Source organism: Fundulus heteroclitus, unplaced genomic scaffold (assembly GCF_011125445.2).
Source record: "Fundulus heteroclitus isolate FHET01 unplaced genomic scaffold, MU-UCD_Fhet_4.1 scaffold_108, whole genome shotgun sequence".
NCBI lineage: Eukaryota > Metazoa > Chordata > Actinopteri > Cyprinodontiformes > Fundulidae > Fundulus > Fundulus heteroclitus.
In genome coordinates, this window is record NW_023396521.1 from 337921 (window position 1) to 357780 (window position 19860).

The following is a 19860-nucleotide window of genomic DNA, read 5'->3' on the forward strand; positions in this document are numbered from 1 at the left end:
ATCCAGATCTGGTGACTGGAGGCAGTTGGACTACAACCAGTTTTTTTACCATGTCTATGAAACATATTTTAGGTGATTTGAGCGTTGTGAGTTGATACATTATCCTGCTTGACGTAGCCAATGAGAACATGTGTACATTTAGTAATAAAGGAATTGACATGGCAAGCTGTGACACTCACACTGTGAAAGGTAAACGTTGCTCATGTTGCACTAAGGGGCTCAAAGGGTGCAAGCAGCATCGGCGCTCCCCCAACGCGCACCACACACTGTGTGAGCCACCAAGAGTCCACGGAGGGAACCAAACACATTCACGAGTTGTTGAATGGAAAACGGCGTGGTAGGGTAGACCTTGAAAAAAATAGTTTAATTTTAACGCTATTCATTTTTTAATGCCCAATCAACACACATGCTTCCTTACTTTTTTGGAGCTCGACTGCACTGTAGTTTGAATCTTAATTTGTTTTCTGTTTCAGCAGTTTCTCACGTTTCTTAAAAAGTCGAGGCTCCACTCAGTCCCGCCTCCTGTCCTCTCGTATCTGGCGCGCTCAGAGGAGCTGTGGGCGGTGGTGCCCATCAGTAGCAGCTGACAGGGAGAGAAACAGAATTAAACATAAAAACTTTGTAATTTTTCACTCTGCACGTAGTGAAGCATCATTTCACATGCAGTTATTCACTACCGGAGCAAGACTAAACTGGAAAAATGCAAGTTGATAAGTGCAAAAGCAACAAAGACATGACAAATGATCCCACTGTTCAGCCTGTGACATCTGTCCTAATTCAAAAATGATTCGCACTGAACAGCAGCTACAATGTCTGTTAATCTAAAATAATGTGGAGATGTTCTGCAGACTTTGAGGAATTTTTGGGTTTTGATGAGCTCCTCCTGATGAATCTTCCTCAGGGAAACAAAACTTGTCAAGAACATGAGTCAGTTTCCTCTGTAAAGTCAGACCCTTTTCATGTTTTTAGGGGTTTGCATTTTAGCGGTACAAATCATAAGTTCGGTTTCCTGTCCTCAACGGACAGGAGAGGTACTTGGTGTAGTGTTCTGTTGCTGTGGCCCATCTGCTTCAAGGTTTGATGTGTTCTATGTGGAGATGGTTACGAGTGGTTATTAGAGCTACAGTTGCATTTTTATCATCTTGAAGGCATTTTTGTGTAACCAACTACTACCCACTGCATATTTCCATTTTTGACCTAGTCTCTATAAACACAAGAGATGGTTATATGTAAACATCCAAGTGGATCAGCAGTTCCAGAAATACTCATTGCGGGCCGTCTGGCAGGCATGCGTATAAAAAGGTGCAATCACACATATAGAAGCACGCACATTGAGCATGGAGCAGGTACAAAATGGTTCATTAAATTTACTAGTGCTGGTATTGGTGCACTGGACACACTCTGCTATTCACGTTTTGTTATTTATATTTTAATTTATGCTCATTTTGTTCATCAATGTAGTTGTTTTACTAGTTTCCCGCATTGTAATTTTGCTTTATACTTTCTGTCCCCATCATGACTGTCTCGTTATATTTGTTGTAGACTATAATATTTACTGCCTGAACCAGATAAGGGCTGTTGTGGCAGTAATTAAATAGATTTAAGTGTGTAGCAGGTTGAATCTTATATTTCATCCCTCTCATAGAGAAAATCTGCCACTGACACTGCAGGACAACCACACAACTGTTTGCCTTCCCAGGACACAAGGAGCAGCAACAAAAAGATATTTGTAGTATGTCACTTCTTATTGTAAGTCTAAAACTGAAATGTCCTTAGGCTCAATTAGATGTTGAAAGTGTTTTGAGACAGTACTATGTTTTATTCAAGGAATAATCTGAAGAATGGGAATACAAGTTGCTGTGACATAAATCTCCTCTGAACTGCAGCCTAACTGTTTACTATCCAACTCTAACGGCACAGAATAAAACAATTGCAAAAGAACAGAAATCAGTTCACCTGATTCATGCAAATCCATTTGAACATTTTTTTATTTTTGCAATGCAACTACATTATTAATACTGTCATACCTGACAGCATGGCAGCTGGACAGAAATAGGTTAAAAAGCACTTTAAGACAAATTATATCCACTTTAGATATAATTTATATGAAAAGTACTGAACATGATATGAAATTCTTACAAATAAGTAACCAATATCAATTCTTAGATCCAAAATTATCATGTTTTATAATTGACTAGACAAATGAGCCTGCATTAATTGGAAGCTGTACATTGTTGGGAAATATTTAAATATTTCAGTCTGGAAAGTTACTTTGTGTCCATGAAAACAAAATTTAGGTTCAAAATGTTCACGGTTTCATGGTAGCCTGACTCAATTGGCAAATGTGGCTGCCATTTTCGAAGGCTGTAAGTTATTGGCAAATATTCAAATAGCTCAGTCTGGAAAGTTATGTTGTGGCCAAGAAAACATCTGGTTATGCCAAAAAGATAGCAGCTTGCTGTCTGTGTGTTCACTGAATTATGTGCACAGCTGACATTTGAAATGCGTGATTGATAGAGCTCAGATGGGGATGTGGGTGGGTATTAAAGTGACAGGTCTCATAGTGGAGAGGCCTCCAAAGGCACTGAGCCCCAGGGAATCTTTTAATTTGTCCTTGTCTGAAATGCTGTCTGTCTGCTGAAAATTTTCCAAAAATAGCAGCGCTTATGTTTTGGAGTGGAAGGCATTGGGTTACTCAACCTGCTGACACACACTGAGCTTCTCATGTTTACTGCAGCTAATTACAAAGCAGACTATGGTGGGTATCTTCAATGTCACTGCATAATTTAAATTCAACTGCTAATAAAGTCTTTAAACAGGCAAGGAAATAATTCCCCAGTTCCACTCACTTCCAAGGGACATTTGAAAATAATGAAGCATTATAGGCTTTAGAAGTAAAGATGGACGTGATACTAGTTGTATCAATGTAACAAACCTAGAGCTGGGTATTTTATGTAACGTGTCCTTAAATGTTTTGATGGATGTGTGCAGAGTGGATTAAAGACCCTGTCCAAATGTATTGAGATATTTTGCAAAACAGACAGTTTAAACAAAACTTTGATAAAGGGTTTGAAATTTTTTTTAACACTGTTCTGCCGCAACTCTTTTAAAGGGCCATCTGCCACCTAAATGGCTAATCTGAAGTTAGATAAATAGTAAAATGTTGTTTCTCACATGTGCAGTAGTCAAGGTGTTGTACTATTACACACTGCTTTAAGTTATTTAATGCTTAATAAATAACTCTCGGTCTGTTAGATATTGTCCGGTGAATATCAGCTCAAACAGCTGATATTAGGACAATAGTTGAAAGGAATGATTCAAGCACTGGCATTCTTTTAACAGCCACTTCTCTTCAAGTTCAAGAATTAATTAACAGAAATAAAATGAACATCCAGAGAACATCACTATAGAATCCTGTTTATCTGAATTAATACTATATTTCAATCAACAATCCTCTCTACTAGGTTAGTGAAACTTAACTAAAACTACCAATCAAAATTAACATAAAAAGCAGCTAAGGAACTATATACACGCAAAAGAAACAAGATAAAATGGTTGATCATCACCATCATCATCAGAATGATTCCGTGAAGAATCCTTCTTCACTGCAGATCTAGGTTTCTCATTCCATATTCTTGAAGAATATGGAAAGAGATTAAATTAGCTTGACTAATTTAGAACAACATTTGGTATGTGTTCCAACCCATTCGCAATGCAAATCTTGAGTTAAACACAACATTATTTGATAAAATAACATTTTAAAGAATGATTTGCTCAGTAAAATCCGTAACTAGTGGTCGCTAAATGGGTTAATCCTAACATTATACAAAACCCCATTTAATCGACATTAATGTTCTATATTCGTGTGGTAATAATGCTCATAGCACTATCAAATGATGGCGGAGCAAAATGAAAACAAACCTTATGTTTAAAACGAACCATATGATATCCAGGAAGCTAATTGCATTATGCTAGCGGACATTTGGCGCTAGTTTTAAAAGGCCTTAAGCTCTATTTTGGTCATAATAAGTGGACCGGTTAACACAAACATTAAAATCCCATCAATGAAAACCCTTGTGGAAATAAAGTTTGTTAAAACACATTCGATCTACACCAGCAATGCTTGGTTTCAAAATGCTAATGGGAGCTTTGCCTATTAGCCCAGTGAAGCTTTAAAAACACCATGAAAACCCATTAAGTAAACTATTCTAAACTTTCCCTGTTTATTTCTCTGCCAAACCTCTCATATTGTCTCTGGTTGTGGCCATGGGTGTCCGGTTGCTAGTGAATTACTCCAAGGGAAAGATGGTTGTCTGATCAGCGACTAAGCGTCGCTGATCGTAACTTGGCTATTAGGAGGCAGCTCTGGGTCCTAGGCTGTAGGAAACTCAGCACTGCAGGCTGCAGCAAGTGTGCGTCAGGCTGTGGAAGCGGGGACCGCCGCTCTATTTCCCTTGCCTAGATGCTCCTGTGGGGCCTGTGCCGGTTGCAGCGGGTGACTTCAGTTCAGCCCCTCCTCTGAGCTTGGCCTGGCCACTGAAGAGGAGACCGTTCAGCGCCGTCTCGAGTCAGCTTTCCTGCAACAGCTGAGAAAAATCACAACGCTGGTTTTGGCATAGATGGATTGTTTTTTTCCGCCGCCTGGTTATGCTGAAGATAGACTGCAGACCTAGCTTTGATCCAGCCTGCAGTTCTCCGAATTCCAGTTGGATCCTCCGCTCTGCAGAGGAGGATGAGAGTGTTCCCCCCAATGCTGTTTCAATTTAGCAGCTGGTAAAGAGAGCAATTGTACTTGGCAAGGAAGTCATCATACAGTGGAGGACCCCCCCACTCCACCCCCACCCCAACTTTGCTTACAACCCAGCCTGATTTTTTTCTCATGGCTTGATTGCATAACAAAGGCATACCATATTTTTCAGACCATTAGGCACTCTGGATTATAAGGCACACTGCATATTATTCCCGAGTGTGTAATATCACTCCGCCCCTTCACATACACAGCTCTCTCCTGAGAGTAAGGTCTCTGTCTCTGTCGGGAGGACAAAGTGGTTTTCATCTAGTGTCGTCTGTTCTTTTTTTTAAATCTTGTCTTCTGATTCTTTTGCCTGTAATTGTAGAGTTTGCATTCATGTTTTCTTGTTAAAGCTATATTTTATCTCCATCAAACCTGCCTCCCTAGAGCCTGTCTGTACATTAACTGACTAACAACAGCATGTTTTATGTTTAACCCACCAAGCGCATTTGAGCCACTGAGGTGTGGATTTTGCAAAGTATCAAACATGAACACCATAGTGTCTTTCCATGTGACTTCAGCAACCTGACTGTTCACCATTTTGGAAGACACACATTAGACCCATAAACAGACATCACAACAGGATTAGTCTTGCTGTAGAATTACTATTTGTGTTATGCTGATGACATGCAACCTCTCTCACATCCAACATGTTGCTTTCAAGAATCAGCCATCTGCATCTATAGGTTGCAGCTTCGTTTACACCAGGGTAGCCCCAATTTAACCCTTGAGAGCAACTGTCCTGCAATTTCAATGTATCACTTCTTAAACATATAAATCATATGAATTCTGTTATCAGCATGTCATTCAGTTCTGCGGAGCCCTGGTAATCAGCCTTTTATTTGATTTTGGTGTGTTGGAGAAGGGATGTATCTAAAAGATGCAGGATAGCAGGTCTCAAGGGCTGGGGTTGGGCCCTTCTGGGTAAAACCATATAGATTATCTGTAAGTTCATCTTTTAACGCCAGTGGTGTACTGCAATTATTGCAATAAACTTGCTGTTTGTCAAACTGTCTTCCAGTATTATGTTAGGTTGTAGAGATCTTAAATGCAGGCACACCGGAGGCAAAATCAGGATGAATACTGTGTAACATTAAAAACAAAAATAACATAACTGCAAACCAGAAACCAAAAGCCCATTAGCTCACAGTGCCACTTTAAGAAGGTGATCTGTAATAGGACTCAAGGAACCCAGAGGTTTACATATTGGGAGGAAAGATTAGTAAATGACAACGGGCGAGTTGATTAGCATTATTGACAAGTGGTAAGTGTTTTTCATTTTTCATTGGCTGACAATAACGACAAAATGAAAATTGTAAAGCCACAGTAAAACAGAGGAATACCAACAAAGGACTTTGTCAATGCATAAACACTGATCAAGAAAGACCCAAAGCTATCAACCATCATGGAAAAACATAATTCTTTATGGATTATTTTCCCCCAAATATACCATGCACACAGCTAAGGAGCGTGTTTCAGACAGCTCTTTAGATCATGCTCTCAAATAAGGCAGCTTAATTCTATTCTTGCATATGTATATGTTCTAAAAGTACAACTTCAGGTATTTAGAGGTCAGTGTATCTTATACTATGTGAAACTATAAGGTGTCGTTTTATGTTACAGTTGGCATCAGCAGTTATGTATATTAACCATTAAAGGGTCAGCACAGAAAAAGCTCTAAAACCTGCTATGAGGTTTCTAAGGGTAGGGAAATATTTGTCCTCTGTAATCTGGCCCTTTAAATGTACCTCCCTCTTAGTCTAGGGAGTTTGATGAGTTTCATTATAACAGCCTGGGACTCATTTCATTCTGCAAATCTCCAAAAAAAGGGGGGATTTCATTATCTCATCACCACTGCTTTATGGGCTTGCGCCTGGTGGTGCCATTTCTGATCATAAGCCTTTTTGTGTCAGACATTTTAGCTGTCATCAATGTCACTGACTCAAACAAGGAGAGACTTTGTTTGGACAGAGCATGCTAGAATACTAAATCCATTGGTACAATCATGCAGCTGTTACCATTTGTTTTCACTAATGATCAATTTACGGTGAATTGGGTCGCTGGGAAAAAAAAGACTAACATCCTTGTGATATACATGTTTCTGTGTCAGTGAGGCTCAAATTATGGGTCTTTTTCATTTCATGGATACCCAAGGGCCAATTCCATTGGGTAATGAATAATACGGCAGGCCGGGAGGATTCTCTCACCCTATCTTCCCTCGTTGCATGAACCTGTAATAAATTTCACGCCAATGCCATATGGTAGCAAGTCAAGTGTGGGATTCAGTACCCTGTGTTATTTATTTATTTCCCAGGTGTTGCTTTTCTGTTAGTGATTTATGTGTTATTGTGTATGATCTGCTGCTGGGATCTATGACACGGGGTGCAGAGGGTTTTTGGAAGAAAGCCCAGACTGAAACGAAGCCATGTATTCAGAATAATGTTTTAGATTCAACAGCACTATAAGCTCGATCCAGGAGCGTTTTAGTTTTCTATTTTTATTCGCTGGAGAGGAAGGCTCAGGCAAATTCCTGTTCACAGAAAAAGGTAAAAAAAACAAAGGAGGGAACTAGAAATAAGTGTAAAGAACTAATAATAGAAGTATTTTGCAAGTATATCTACAGAAGAGAAACAAAACAACTGCATTTAAAGGATTCCTATTGAAGAGTTGTTTGTGTTTTTTGTATGCTTGGTAAATGTTTATTTGGTTTAGTTATAAATAGGACTTTGCTGCAGTTTATTCAAGCTGATTAGATTCTTTGCACCTTGTGAAGATAAAAATTGACAAGCAGTATTGGACATAGTGCAGCAAGGCAACTTTGTTTCCCTAGAGTGGAGGAGGACTATTTGATCCTTAGCTCAATCTGTAAAAAAACATTTTGCTTAGTGCGAAAACCTAATATTAAGCCAAAAATAATATATAAACAAAATTTAAATAAATGATTTCAAAGACTCAATGAAACTCACTTTTTGTAGCCCCTACATCCGCCCCACCCCGGCACACCACAGGATTGTGTCCTCAGCCCTGCTACAATACAACCGAGACCCATTACAGAGAGGAGGTCTGCAAACTCAAACAGTGGTGCACCAGGATTAGTGGTGCTCAAACCTAATCCTGGACAATAGCAAGACCAAGGAGGCTATAGTGGACTACAGGAGGTCCTGGAACACCGACCACACTCCCCTCTGCATACAGGAGGTGGTGGAGTGTGTGAACAGCATAAAGTTCCTGGGCATTCACATTTCCTTCGACCTCTCCTGGACTGTAAACACCTCCCACCTTGTGAAGTAGGCCCAACAACAGCTCTTCTTCCTCAGCAAACTGAAATGGACTGGCCTTTTCACTAAGTTGTTAAAAAAACTTTTACAGAGCTACCATATAAAGCATTTTATGTCTCAGCATAACGGTGTGGTTTGGGAGCTGCACAGTCCAGGAGAGGAAGGACCTAGCACGGGTGCTGAGGACAGCACAGGGAATTGTGGAATGCCATCTGCAAGACCTGGACATGGTTTATGCTGCACAATTCCAGAAATGGGTCAGATGCATTGCCACGGATCCTACCCACCCGCACAATGCACTGTTTTATCCGATTCCATCAGGTAGACGTTTCAGGAACACTAAATCCAAAATATTAGACTCAAAAACAACTTCTTCCCAAAAGCTAGGGCTATCGTCCCCTGCTGAGAAGATTATGGTCTGTTACATGTTCTTGAAAAATACTATTATACCTGTTAGTGATGTGGTAAAAAAAAAAAAAAAAAAAAAAATCTGTTTTGAACTTTAAATCGTTGCACTAACTTAGATGCGGGTTTTTGGCGAATAACTAATAACTTGTTGCAGTTTCCTAGCTTATGAAGCTCAACACACATTTGCCTCACTTGAGCGACATGTTCTCTAGTCTTTCACATTTTGAAAAGCTTAAAAAAATGGCTTCTGTGTCATGTCATATTTAAAACCCTGGGTTAATAGAGAATCATAGATTACTAAATAGACTTTCAAAATGACTTTCAGTTACATTTATTTTATCAGAATTTTTAGGGACTCCAGTGATTTTGCAACTAAATTAAATTAAAATTTATTTCCTATATAATCCCATATGAAATACAATGCTACCTTTTGAATAAGCTAGTGTTTGATTTTATACAAGATTATATAGGTAGTACATTTATTTTAAGGCTTTTCACACATCATTAGCATTGATTACAATAATGTGAGGGCACTGTTCATGCCAGCTCCCTGTAGTCTACCAAAGACGTGACTGAAGGGGATGTTGGATGACTGCTAATGTTAACAATTTTAATTTATATTTAGGGAAATTTATGGTTTAATGGAATTTCACTTTTTCAACATCAGGGTAGTCACATTCATACACGTCTAAGCTTTTGTTGTGCATGTGTTTTCAATACACAATACAAAGATTAAATGAACATGTTATTAATAGTTTCAGATATCTGTTGGTTTCAGGTAGTAAATCGAATGATATATATGCCTTTTTCCCAGTCTGTTAATCTTTCTGTGAACATTAGATTTAACCTTGAAACCCTGTTACTACCATTTTCTATTAGTTTCAGTAGCATTTAAAGATATCACACCATAGTAATTTAAAAGTCTTACATCGTCTAACGCATTTAATACTCAATTTGATCACCACATAAGGCAGCAGGATTCTTTTGGGAATGCTAAAATATTCCATCGCATAAGTGCCAAAGCTCCCAAACAACATGAATGCTTCACATACAGAATCAATGGAACTGAAATATATCACAGCAATGACCCGATAATAACATCATATAAGCCAACACTAGACTGTGCAGATGGTTTTAATCACACCAGGATTCTGAAAGTTAAGGCTATGTCATCATTTCCCAATGACTGTTTCAGCTAAAGACTTTCTGATCAGTTGGGGTCCTTCCGAGAGCTTTGAAATTTCTTCCTTCAATTGTCAGGCAATCTTTTTATATGAAAAAAAAAAGATGGTGAGAACACAGAAAAGTACCTGGTGCTGATGAAGCAGAACACTGTGAAGTCCACCCCATTATTAATAGTATAGTTATTTTTCTATTTAGAACATATCAAAACCAACAGATACTTCAAAGACATGCCAGGACTTATTGTTCCACAAAATCTCTTTTATTTTAAGTACATAAGGTGCTTTGTTTTTCAACACACTAGTATACCTGACAGCTGAGGGAACAGTGTGCCAGCAGCTTTAGTCACCAGAAGATACTGTACCCCCAGCAGCTAAACTTCAGTCTCTATCTTCCTAACTGTTTGAAAATCAATCAAATCAATTCTCTTTTTTCAATCAAAAAACTGTGAAAGGAAGTAAAGCTACCTTATATCACAAAATATTTAGGACTATCATGAGCTTGCTCAAAAACCAGCTTCAATAAATATGATATAAATATAAATTCTTGTTTCACATTCAATTCTTCTCTGCTGAGTAGATATAAGTAGGCAACCCTCTCTCCCAAAGCTATCAATGGATTTTAATGAGCTTAAAAGATCTCACATTATTTAGGTTTCATGGATTTATTCGTTGTGTTGTAGCATTTGTATTTAATGTGTATTTATCTTATTTTCATGTCTTGTACTAGTCTGTATCCTGCTTCAACTTGATTTGTGAAGGCAGGAGCACTTTGACCATTATATTTGTTTGAATGGTTCTGGTTGTGTTACAATGTTTGTATGAATGTGTGAATGTTTTGAACCCCTGCTAAGAAATCCACCTACCGGTATTAATAGAGTAACATTGAACCTTGAACCTTGTGCTGTCTTCTTTAGCTTGAACAGTGAGTCTTTTACCGCAAGCTAAAACACCTCTCTCTCTCAAGAGCTTTGTGATGATTGAATTTTCTCAGCTTGTGGCAGACATTAAATAGTGAAATATCAACTGTCTCAACAGACAAAGCTACGATGGTCTGGAGAAAAAGCTAAAAGAAGTCTTCAGTGAACGAAGCAGCATCTTGCATCAACTCTCAAAGACATCAAAGGAACTGGATAGCATAAAAGGCAACCTTCAGGTGAGAAACCTATTGCTTCTCATAATTCAGCACCATTAGAAACATGTTTCAGCTGTGAGTTTTGAACAGCAGGTCATTCATAAGAAATCTGTTTGCTTTTTGTAATTCTTCTGTAAACCAATTTATCATTTAATGGGTATGTAGAGATGTTTTAAATTCTGCAAAAACACAGTTATTACATATAAATGTGATGAGAAATTGCATACATTTCATTGTGAACATGAATAAAAACAGTTTTTGATGTTGAATAGAAAACATTCTCTTTAGTCTCTTCTTGAAACTTTCCCTTACATAATATCTTTCCAATGGGACTTTCAAATCAACATCCTGTAACCTTTGGCCACTAGGGGCGCTAGACCTGTAACTTCCAGGTTTGGTGAACCTGAAGGCCACTGGCAACACTACACTGTCATATCCCTCTGGATTTTGGAAGCTGACAGCAGACCACTTTTGGCTAGCAGATTGAGAAGTCATCCTGGTAACCCCTGGAGATTAAATCATAACATCAGAGAAGCAAAAATATGTCTGATCAGGTCATATCTGTGTTGTTTTGTTGTTATGGCAGTCTGAGCTCAGACTGTCATAAGTTGGAATGGGTCATGTGACCTAGAGCAGCGCTAATTCAGCGACATTTAGCGACAGGTCCGGCCCTCTTAAGTTACATTGGCAAGTTTTTTGAGAAGGGCAGCCCACATGGAGCATCAATGTAATGTATATTATCCTGACAAATCATTTAATTTATCTCAAATTAAGCTAATACTTTGATCAAAACTTGCATGGTGCAGTATTCAAATCATAAGGTACCTGTTTATGCTTGGTTCTCTTTTTAAAGCTTTAATCATTGATTTTGTCATAATTCACAGGTTTTCTTGGTTATTGTTAATTTGCTGATGTTGTGTTATGTTTGGTCTTGATTTTATGTTTCTTGCTGTTTACATCAGCTCTCCATAGTGTCCGAATCCCATTGCATCAGGAAGGGCATCTAGCATAAAACACTGCCAAGTCTTTGTACAAGTTGTAATGACTTGGTGTGACAAATAAGGGAGCAGCTGAAAGGACTCACAATTCTATCAGAAGGGTTTTCCTTGTATATTGTCTTCAGTTTCAAAAGCTTCAGTTATGCCTTTGGGTTTCTGCTGGTTCATTAAGATGTCTGCTGGTGCTGCTTTCTTGACTACAGATTGCCATGTCAGCATCTGTGAGCTCTACCTGAATTATTTACCTGCATCAAAATTTCCAATCACCTTCTCTAGTTACTGTGTTCCTCGGCTTTGCTCTCTGTCAGGAGGGCTACACAATAATGTTTATTTTAAATAGTCTGACCTTGTCATACATTTTCTAAAAAAAACCCCACAAAAATAATAAGTCATCAAACAGATGGGTTGAATGTTGATATTTATCTGTTTTAAATTTCTTGATTGACATTTAATCAGTATTTGTTCAATATGCTGATATAATCAGGACTTGGCTCTCTATTTTTTTTTTATTACAAATTTGAATGACATCATTAGTTTTTCAGTATAATTAAGATCCTCATGAATTTTAATCATATCTAAATAATATTTTTAGATAAGTGATGTGTCAATCAAAGCTTTAATGCACTTGATACGAAAATGTTGCAGAGCTTCATATCAGTAACTTGGAATATGAATATTGTAAAGATCACTTATTCTTGATTATATCTCAGTAATGCACTTGGAATCACATAGAATCACATCGGTTTTTTATTTCATTTCAAATATTACAGCACACAGCGAAGGAAAACCCAAAATTAGTTTTCTCAGAAAATTTTGTTTGACCAATTTAAAATAGGATTTTTTTTCATCAAAAAAATGTTAGCGTTGTATGGACTAGATCAGAGGTGTCCAACTCTTGCCTTCAAAGTCCGGTGTCCTGCATGTCTTAGTTGTATGTCTGTGCCAACACTTCTGGTTCAAATGGCTAAATGACCATTTCTGCTTGGGTTCTCTTGAACCAGAGACACTGTGAGTAGTGTTTTACTTAAAGTGTAACTTACCCCGATATAAAGACATAACCACGCCCCAGACACTTTTTGAAAAATGCCACCACAGTGGGCGGTTGCAAGAGACATGGCTAAGTGTGTGAATGAGCAGTGAGGGTAAAAGCTAGGGTTGGCGATTTTCCCAGAAGTTTTCCCAAGTCTCTTTTTGAATAACTGTGCAAGACCAGCTTACCTTGCTCTCACGCTCTTCAGGGTGTTCGCATCTTAAAAATCTCCCAAATCCACTCTTAATCTTATTACTTTCTACTGAGGCCTTCCTCTTCTTCTTATAAACAGGAACACGGTTTGCTTAATGCAACTCTCAGCCATGTTCAAAGTCTACGGTGAGAGCAGTAGAGCTACATTGAACGGCTAACTGCTAACCTAGCCGCTAACATAACCAGATACATAAAGACTAGAAGTGCACAGCCAGCAAGCAGAAACTTTGAAGGAACGAGCATGGAAACTGGTACTACGTGAGAGCATCAGAATGATTGGCATGTATGACAATCAATAGAAAAGGCAATAGGGTTTCTGAACAGGATTACCAACTATAGCTTTAAGCAGGGCTCAGGGCTGCGGTCGGGATGAGGAAAGTGACAAGTTAAAACATGGAGGGGCAACGGCGACATCTGGTGATTTTGTGGTGAAGGGTTTTTCAACTCCCCTTGACACTGGAGGTTGATGGAGGCTTGTGGAGCCAAGCACTGCGGAGGAAGTGGAAAAAAGACTGGGTGCAGTGTCAAAGTGATGTTAGCAGCATCACTGCTGACATGGATGCAGTAACAAGCGCTAAGTACGCTAAGTACGCTCATGATTCCACCTCCTGGGTCTGAGTCTCTACGGGGTGGTGGACTGTGTGGGATTGAATTACTGTTTATGCCCAAATGCAGGGCTTATGTGATGAAAGCATGTACGCTGGAACCAATAGGAGGAGAGATGGCCTAGTGGTTAGAGCATTGCACTTGTGTCCTGGAGCTTCTGGGTTAAACTCCCACAGACTGCCACTCTGGGTCCTTGAGCAAGACCCTTAGCCCCAGAAGTACCTAACATTGGCAGCCCGCTGCTCCCCAAGGGGATGGTTAAGTGCAGAGATCAAATGTATGTTGGAATGTATGTTCCAGTGACAATAAAGATGATTATTATTGATGGGAACATTTGGCTACAACAGCCACCCTTCAACCCTGAAAGGGCAGAACAAAGATGGTTTTAAGAAAAATATTGCAGAACTAAACAATTCACTTAAAAATGTAAAAACCCACATCATCAAGTGTTTCATCAAGTCTAGCAAAGCTATCCTTTGAATTGGTATACCCGCTTGTCCTTTCAGGATTACGGGAGGGCTGGTGCCCATCTCCAGCAGTCACTGGGCAAAAGGCTGGGTGCGCCCTGGACAGGACACCATCTACCAGAACATTTTAGAGCATTTCTAGGGTTCCTCACCTGACAGGGTTTTTGAACATGGTGATTTCATTTTCCAGGAGAATATGGCAAAAGTACCAATATCTGCCATGTCTTGCATCACTGATGCATTATTTCATACAAAAAGGAGCCTTGAATCCATATTTGATGTCAATACTGTGTGTAGTTGAACTACACACAGCTGAGAACATACTTCTCAGTTGGCTCATATTTGGTCTTATCCAAATATGCATAAGACCAAATCCATTGTCTTATCCATTGTCTTCTGCTTATCTGAGATCGGGTTACAGAGCAACAAGTCCAGGAGAGAAACCCAAGCATCTCTCTCCCAGCGACATTCTCCAATTTATTCTGGGGCAACCCAAGGCGGGACAATAAGAATATATAGTCACTCCAGCGAGTGCCCTTTGGAGGAGACCTAGAGGCAGGGACAGACACTGCAAAAACGGATCCACAAATAAGTAAAATATGTTTTAAAATAAGTGTATTTGTCCTTGATTTGAGCAGGTAAATAACATGATTTGCCAATGGAATAAGATGTTTGCACTTAAAATAGGAACAATTCATCTCCATCATCTTATTTCAAGTGCAGGATGTTTGAATATATTATTTGAGGGGTCAAAATACTCATTCCATTGGCAGATCATATTAGTTACCTGCTCAAATCAAGGATAAATCTACTAACTTTAAGAACATTTTACTTATTTTTAGATCAGTTTACTCAGAACCAAACCATTCAAATCCTGACACAAGCGGGTACAGACAATGGATGGAAGGATCAATATTCTTATTCTAGTAGGGATAAAATTGTGTATTTTTAAAAAGTATGTAAATATTCAGTTTTATCTGTATGTACTGTATCTCAAATTTCTACATTTTTTTTGTTTTTCCAAACAATTTGGCAAGAAAAAATAGACTAAATAAATACAGTAGACTTATATCTTAATTGCAAAAAAAAAAAAAAAAAAAAATGGTTGAGTGAAAAAAGAACCTTGGACTCTTTTAAAAGTTTAAAGTTTTCTGAGAATTTTGTGTAACAAAAGTAGCCTCCTGTCTGTATATGTAGGTGTTGGTGTCCGTCCTTGCTTCTTTGTATGCAACACAGTTTTCATTTAAATCTGTCTTAAAGCTGCTGATGTTTTAAAAATGTTAAGCAAGATTTATACCAGCTAAAGAATAGATAAATACATACATAAATGTTTGTAAAAGATCAGGTAATATGGCCACCATATACCCTGCGACAGGGTTTGATGTGTGCTTACTCTATGCAAGCAAAGCTGGCAACCATCTTTGCCCTGGGCCCCACTCCAGCATGTTGGGCAGGGCAAAGGTTGGGTTAGATTTAAATTAGTGGGCTGTGGAACAAATCTATTCTTCAGGGCCAAGGAACCATCTCCATAAACATCATTAACTTTTAAAAGAAAATCAACGTCAACGGAATAAAGCAGTGCTGTGTTTCTTCAAAAGATGATGGAGCCAGTGCTTATCTTTTTAACAAGTTGCCCTCTAGGTCCAGGTCAGCAACCCCAATAATTAAACATTGTGTGACGGGTGGGATTTGTGCTTGGCAGCCAGCTCCAGTGACGTTGTGAAGGTTCAAAGCAGTGCTTGTGGTGTTTACTGTTATAAGCGTTAAATTTATGACTGAGCCTTATTAACCTATTATGAAGATTGAACAAGCTCTAATGATTTAGTACATCAGATTGCATGCAATTTTTATAATTCATTTATGACAAAATTATGATGACTAAAGGCGTCTGCTTGCGAATAACCTGAAACATATAGTTTGCTTTAAATTAAAACTGTATCATAATCCATCAAATGGAATTGAATTTAAACATATAGTTTACAAGTGCAATTGGGTACAGTTTTTTTTGACATGTAGAATTTCTTAACTGCAAAAAAAATACTGAACTCTGACTGGCATTATTTAAGAATAAAAGTAATTCAGTTACTTTGGAAAGACCATCATGGATGAATATTTGCCTTCAGTTTTAACTCAGTTTGATGTAACAAGTTTTATTGTTTATTACTGTTTTGTCTGTCTGTTTTTCACGTCTGAATGAGTGTTATGTTTTTACTCTATTATGTATTCACATTTTAAACCTTGTATGATATAATTTGTTTTTATTTAACTGCACGCTAGTGTGGGGGGAAACACAACATCAACTAAAATTATGAGGTGGAAATAAACCAATAAACAAAATTTTTAGACAAAAAAAAATAGCATATACGTAGATGTCTTTATTTTTGACAGTCTGAGATAGGCACCAGCACCCCTGGCCACCCCAACAGGGATAAGTCCGTCCGTCCGTCCGTCTTCTTCCGCTTATCCGGGGTCGGGTCGTGGGGGCAGCAGCTTCAGTAGGGAGGCCTAGACGTCCCTCTCCCCGGCCACTTGGGCCGGCTCCTCAGGAGGAATCCCAAGGCGTTCCCAGGCCAGCCGGGAGACATAGTCCCTCCAGCGTGTCCTGGGTCTTCCCCTGGGCCTCCTCCCGGTGGGACGTGCCCGGAACACCTCACCAGGGAGGTGTCCAGGAGGCATCCTGACCAGATGCCCGAGCCACCTCAACTGGCTCCTCTCGACGTGGAGGAGCAGCGGATCTACTCTGAGTCCTCCCCGAAAGACTGAGCTCCTCACCCTATCTCTAAGGGAGAGCCCAGACACACTACGGAGAAAACTCATTTCAGCCGCTTGTATCCGGGATCTCGTTCTTTCGGTCACGACCCAAAGTTCGTGACCATAGATGAGGGTAGGAATGTAGATCGACCGGTAAATCGAGAGCTTTGCCTTTTGGCTCAGCTCTCTCTTCACCACAACGGATTGGTACAGCGCCTGCTTCACAGCAGACGCTGCACCAATCCGCCTGTCGATCTCGCGCTCCATCTTCCCCTCATTCGTGAACAAGACCCCAAGATACTTGAACTCCTCCACTAGGGGCAGCACATCCTCCCCAACCCGGAGAAGGCACTCTACCCTTTTCCGGTTCAAGACCATGGTCTCGGATTTGGAGGCACTGATTTTCATCCCGGCCGCTTCGCACTCGGCTGCGAACCGCTCCAGTGAGAGCTGTAGATCACGCCCTGACTAAGCCAATAGGACCACGTCATCCGCGAATAGCAGAGACGCAATCCTAAGGCCACCAAAACGGATCCCCTCAACACCTTGGCTGCGCCTAGAAATTCTGTCCATAAAAGTTATGAACAGAATCGGTGACAAAGGGCAACCTTGGCGGAGTCCAACTCTTACCGGAAACGAGTCCGACTTACTGCCGGCAATGCGGACCAGACTCTGACAGGGATAAGTGTGTAGGAAAATGGATGGATGGATGGATCTATTTATTTTTAAAAATAATTTAAATATTGAATATAGCCTTGATTTTCCAAGGATTGTCAAAATCAATGAGATTTGTCTATCTGGCAGTTTTTTTTTTTCTTTTGTACTTTTCAGTTTTCTCAGATATCCATAATGTGAATGTCCATATTGTCCCTCAGACAACAACATTTGCATTGTGTAGTGATCCCATGGTTATGTATTATGGTTTGTCTGTATGAAATATTTCTGTATTTATCTCTGTTTCCTTGGTGTTTATTTGTGGTTAGTTGTAGTTTTGTTATTCGGTTATTCTCCCTTGGTTGCTTGCGTTGTTTTAACTCGTTAAATCTCCTCATCTCCTTTTCTTGCTCCCTTCACCATTTGTTTAGTCTGATTAGTACACTCACCTAATTGTTGTTCCAATAATCATCTCCAAGTATTTATAAGCCTTTCTGTTTTTGGCTCTCCATGACAAATTCTAGTCTCTCAGTCTGTTTTGTTGCTATTTGAGTTTCCAGCAACATTTGTAACTGTGCTGTTAGTGTCTGTGCATTTGCTTTGGAAGCTTAACCAAAAATCTCATTTCATATCACATGACACGTTGCTGATATTTGTAAAAAACTATTTGTATATCATTTAAAGTTAAGATCTCTAAAATAAGTTTAAATGACTAATGTTTTTTCAGTCTGTGTAGTTTTGTAACTCAATAAATGTAAAATACATCAAATGGGTTTTAATTACTTATTTATAAAATATAAACAATCAAAATAGTCTTCAGATTTACAATTTTACCGAGCTTTCATATCATAATTGAAAAACTTTATTGTTTTTTTTTTTAATGTTATACAAGCATTTTGTGCTACTGAGTAAAAATGTTGAAAAAAAATCGTAAAAGTCTCTCAGCCAGTTGGGCATTATCTGGACCCTATGGAGGTGAACATTTTTCCTGCCTGCTACTGGAGAGATGGAACTAATGCCACCATAACAACCGACCTGTCAAAGCAAAGATGGCACAGGAAAGCTCTAATGGGACACTTTTATAACAGAATCCAAGATGTTAGCTGCAGATTTATTAAATCCACCAAACTTTATTGCTCTCCTTGAATCAGTCATATTTTTTTCCAGGGAGAGCTTACCATTGCCTGGTAGCTCTAAGATCTGGGGATTGTTGGGGCAAAATCAAAACCTCAAAATCTTTGTGATTTTCATCCATCATCCCTAAATAAATTGCTCAATGTGTGGAGATGGTTTCCCCAGATAAGATTGTCCACTGCCACCAGGAGGAATAGACTCAGTATGTGGTCCGCAAAAAAAAATGTTTACGAAGGGCTTTTAAATTTCAGACCAACATCTAACTAAGCACACTTATTCAAGAGCAACTTTGCCTTTCTCGTAAAGAGAAATGAGAACAGATGGCAGCAGCAGGAGACAGAGACAAAAAAGTTGCTCTTTAAGTTGGACAGTTTCCAGCAGGCTTCAGTCTGCGCCTTAAGATAGAGGTGCCGCCTTTGTGGGTCATGCTTGTGTATAAGCTCAGTCAGACAGCGATTTGAGGAGTTTGGAGGTCAGTTCAATGACAACGATTTTATTTTGGTAGTTGTGTTTAACTTTTGACGGCATCTTGAGCATGTGACTCAAAACTTTTCCAGCAGAGGGTTACATAAAAGTGTAGCAGCTGTATCGATATAGAGGTCAGAGCTCGCTGATGTGGTCGCTCTGGTAGCTACTCTCATTAGCATCTTTTTGCTCGTATTTTCACATTCTTTGTCAATATCCTCAGCACGGATATTGCTCTGGGTTCACGGCTTCTCCTCCTTTGTGAGAGAGAGAGAGAAAAAAGAGTCAGTTAGTATTGACTTGTGTTAATTAGCACAGTCTTTCAAGCATATTTTAAAAAACAAACTCTCAGTTTGATTCCAGATTTTTCCCCAGACGTCAGCACATCTCTGTTCCACTTACAACTAATAAAAGATCTCAGAGGGCTTATGGGGCAATCAAATATATCACTAATCCCTAATTACCCATCAGGAATCTGGTTAGCCACCAGCAGAAACCAATCTGTGCATCTGTGTTCACCCTCATTAGGACATTCATCAGCAGATTGTTAAAAGCAATACAATTTAGGAAAGGGACATCAACATGATTTCACATCTGCTGCTCATTATTGTTATACTTCCCTCAATTATTGTATCATTTTAGGTCCTTTTCACACTGGCTTACACTACTGGATTTCAGTCCATCTTCTCTCAAAACTAAAACCCTGGAAATATAATCAAGCAGTTCAAGCAGAGCCAGTTCAAATGTG

At 39.1% G+C, this 19860-nt stretch overlaps 1 protein-coding gene across 1 annotated transcript in view; it reads left to right on the top strand.

Annotated features, from left to right (window-relative positions):
* luzp2 (leucine zipper protein 2) overlaps window positions 1–19860 on the top strand; it is a 222369-nt gene that overhangs the window by 86361 nt on the left and 116148 nt on the right. The window contains exon 2 of the mRNA XM_036128687.1: window positions 10698–10815. Coding sequence (XP_035984580.1) covers window positions 10698–10815 — 118 coding nt within the window. The remainder of the gene's footprint in view (window positions 1–10697; window positions 10816–19860) is intronic.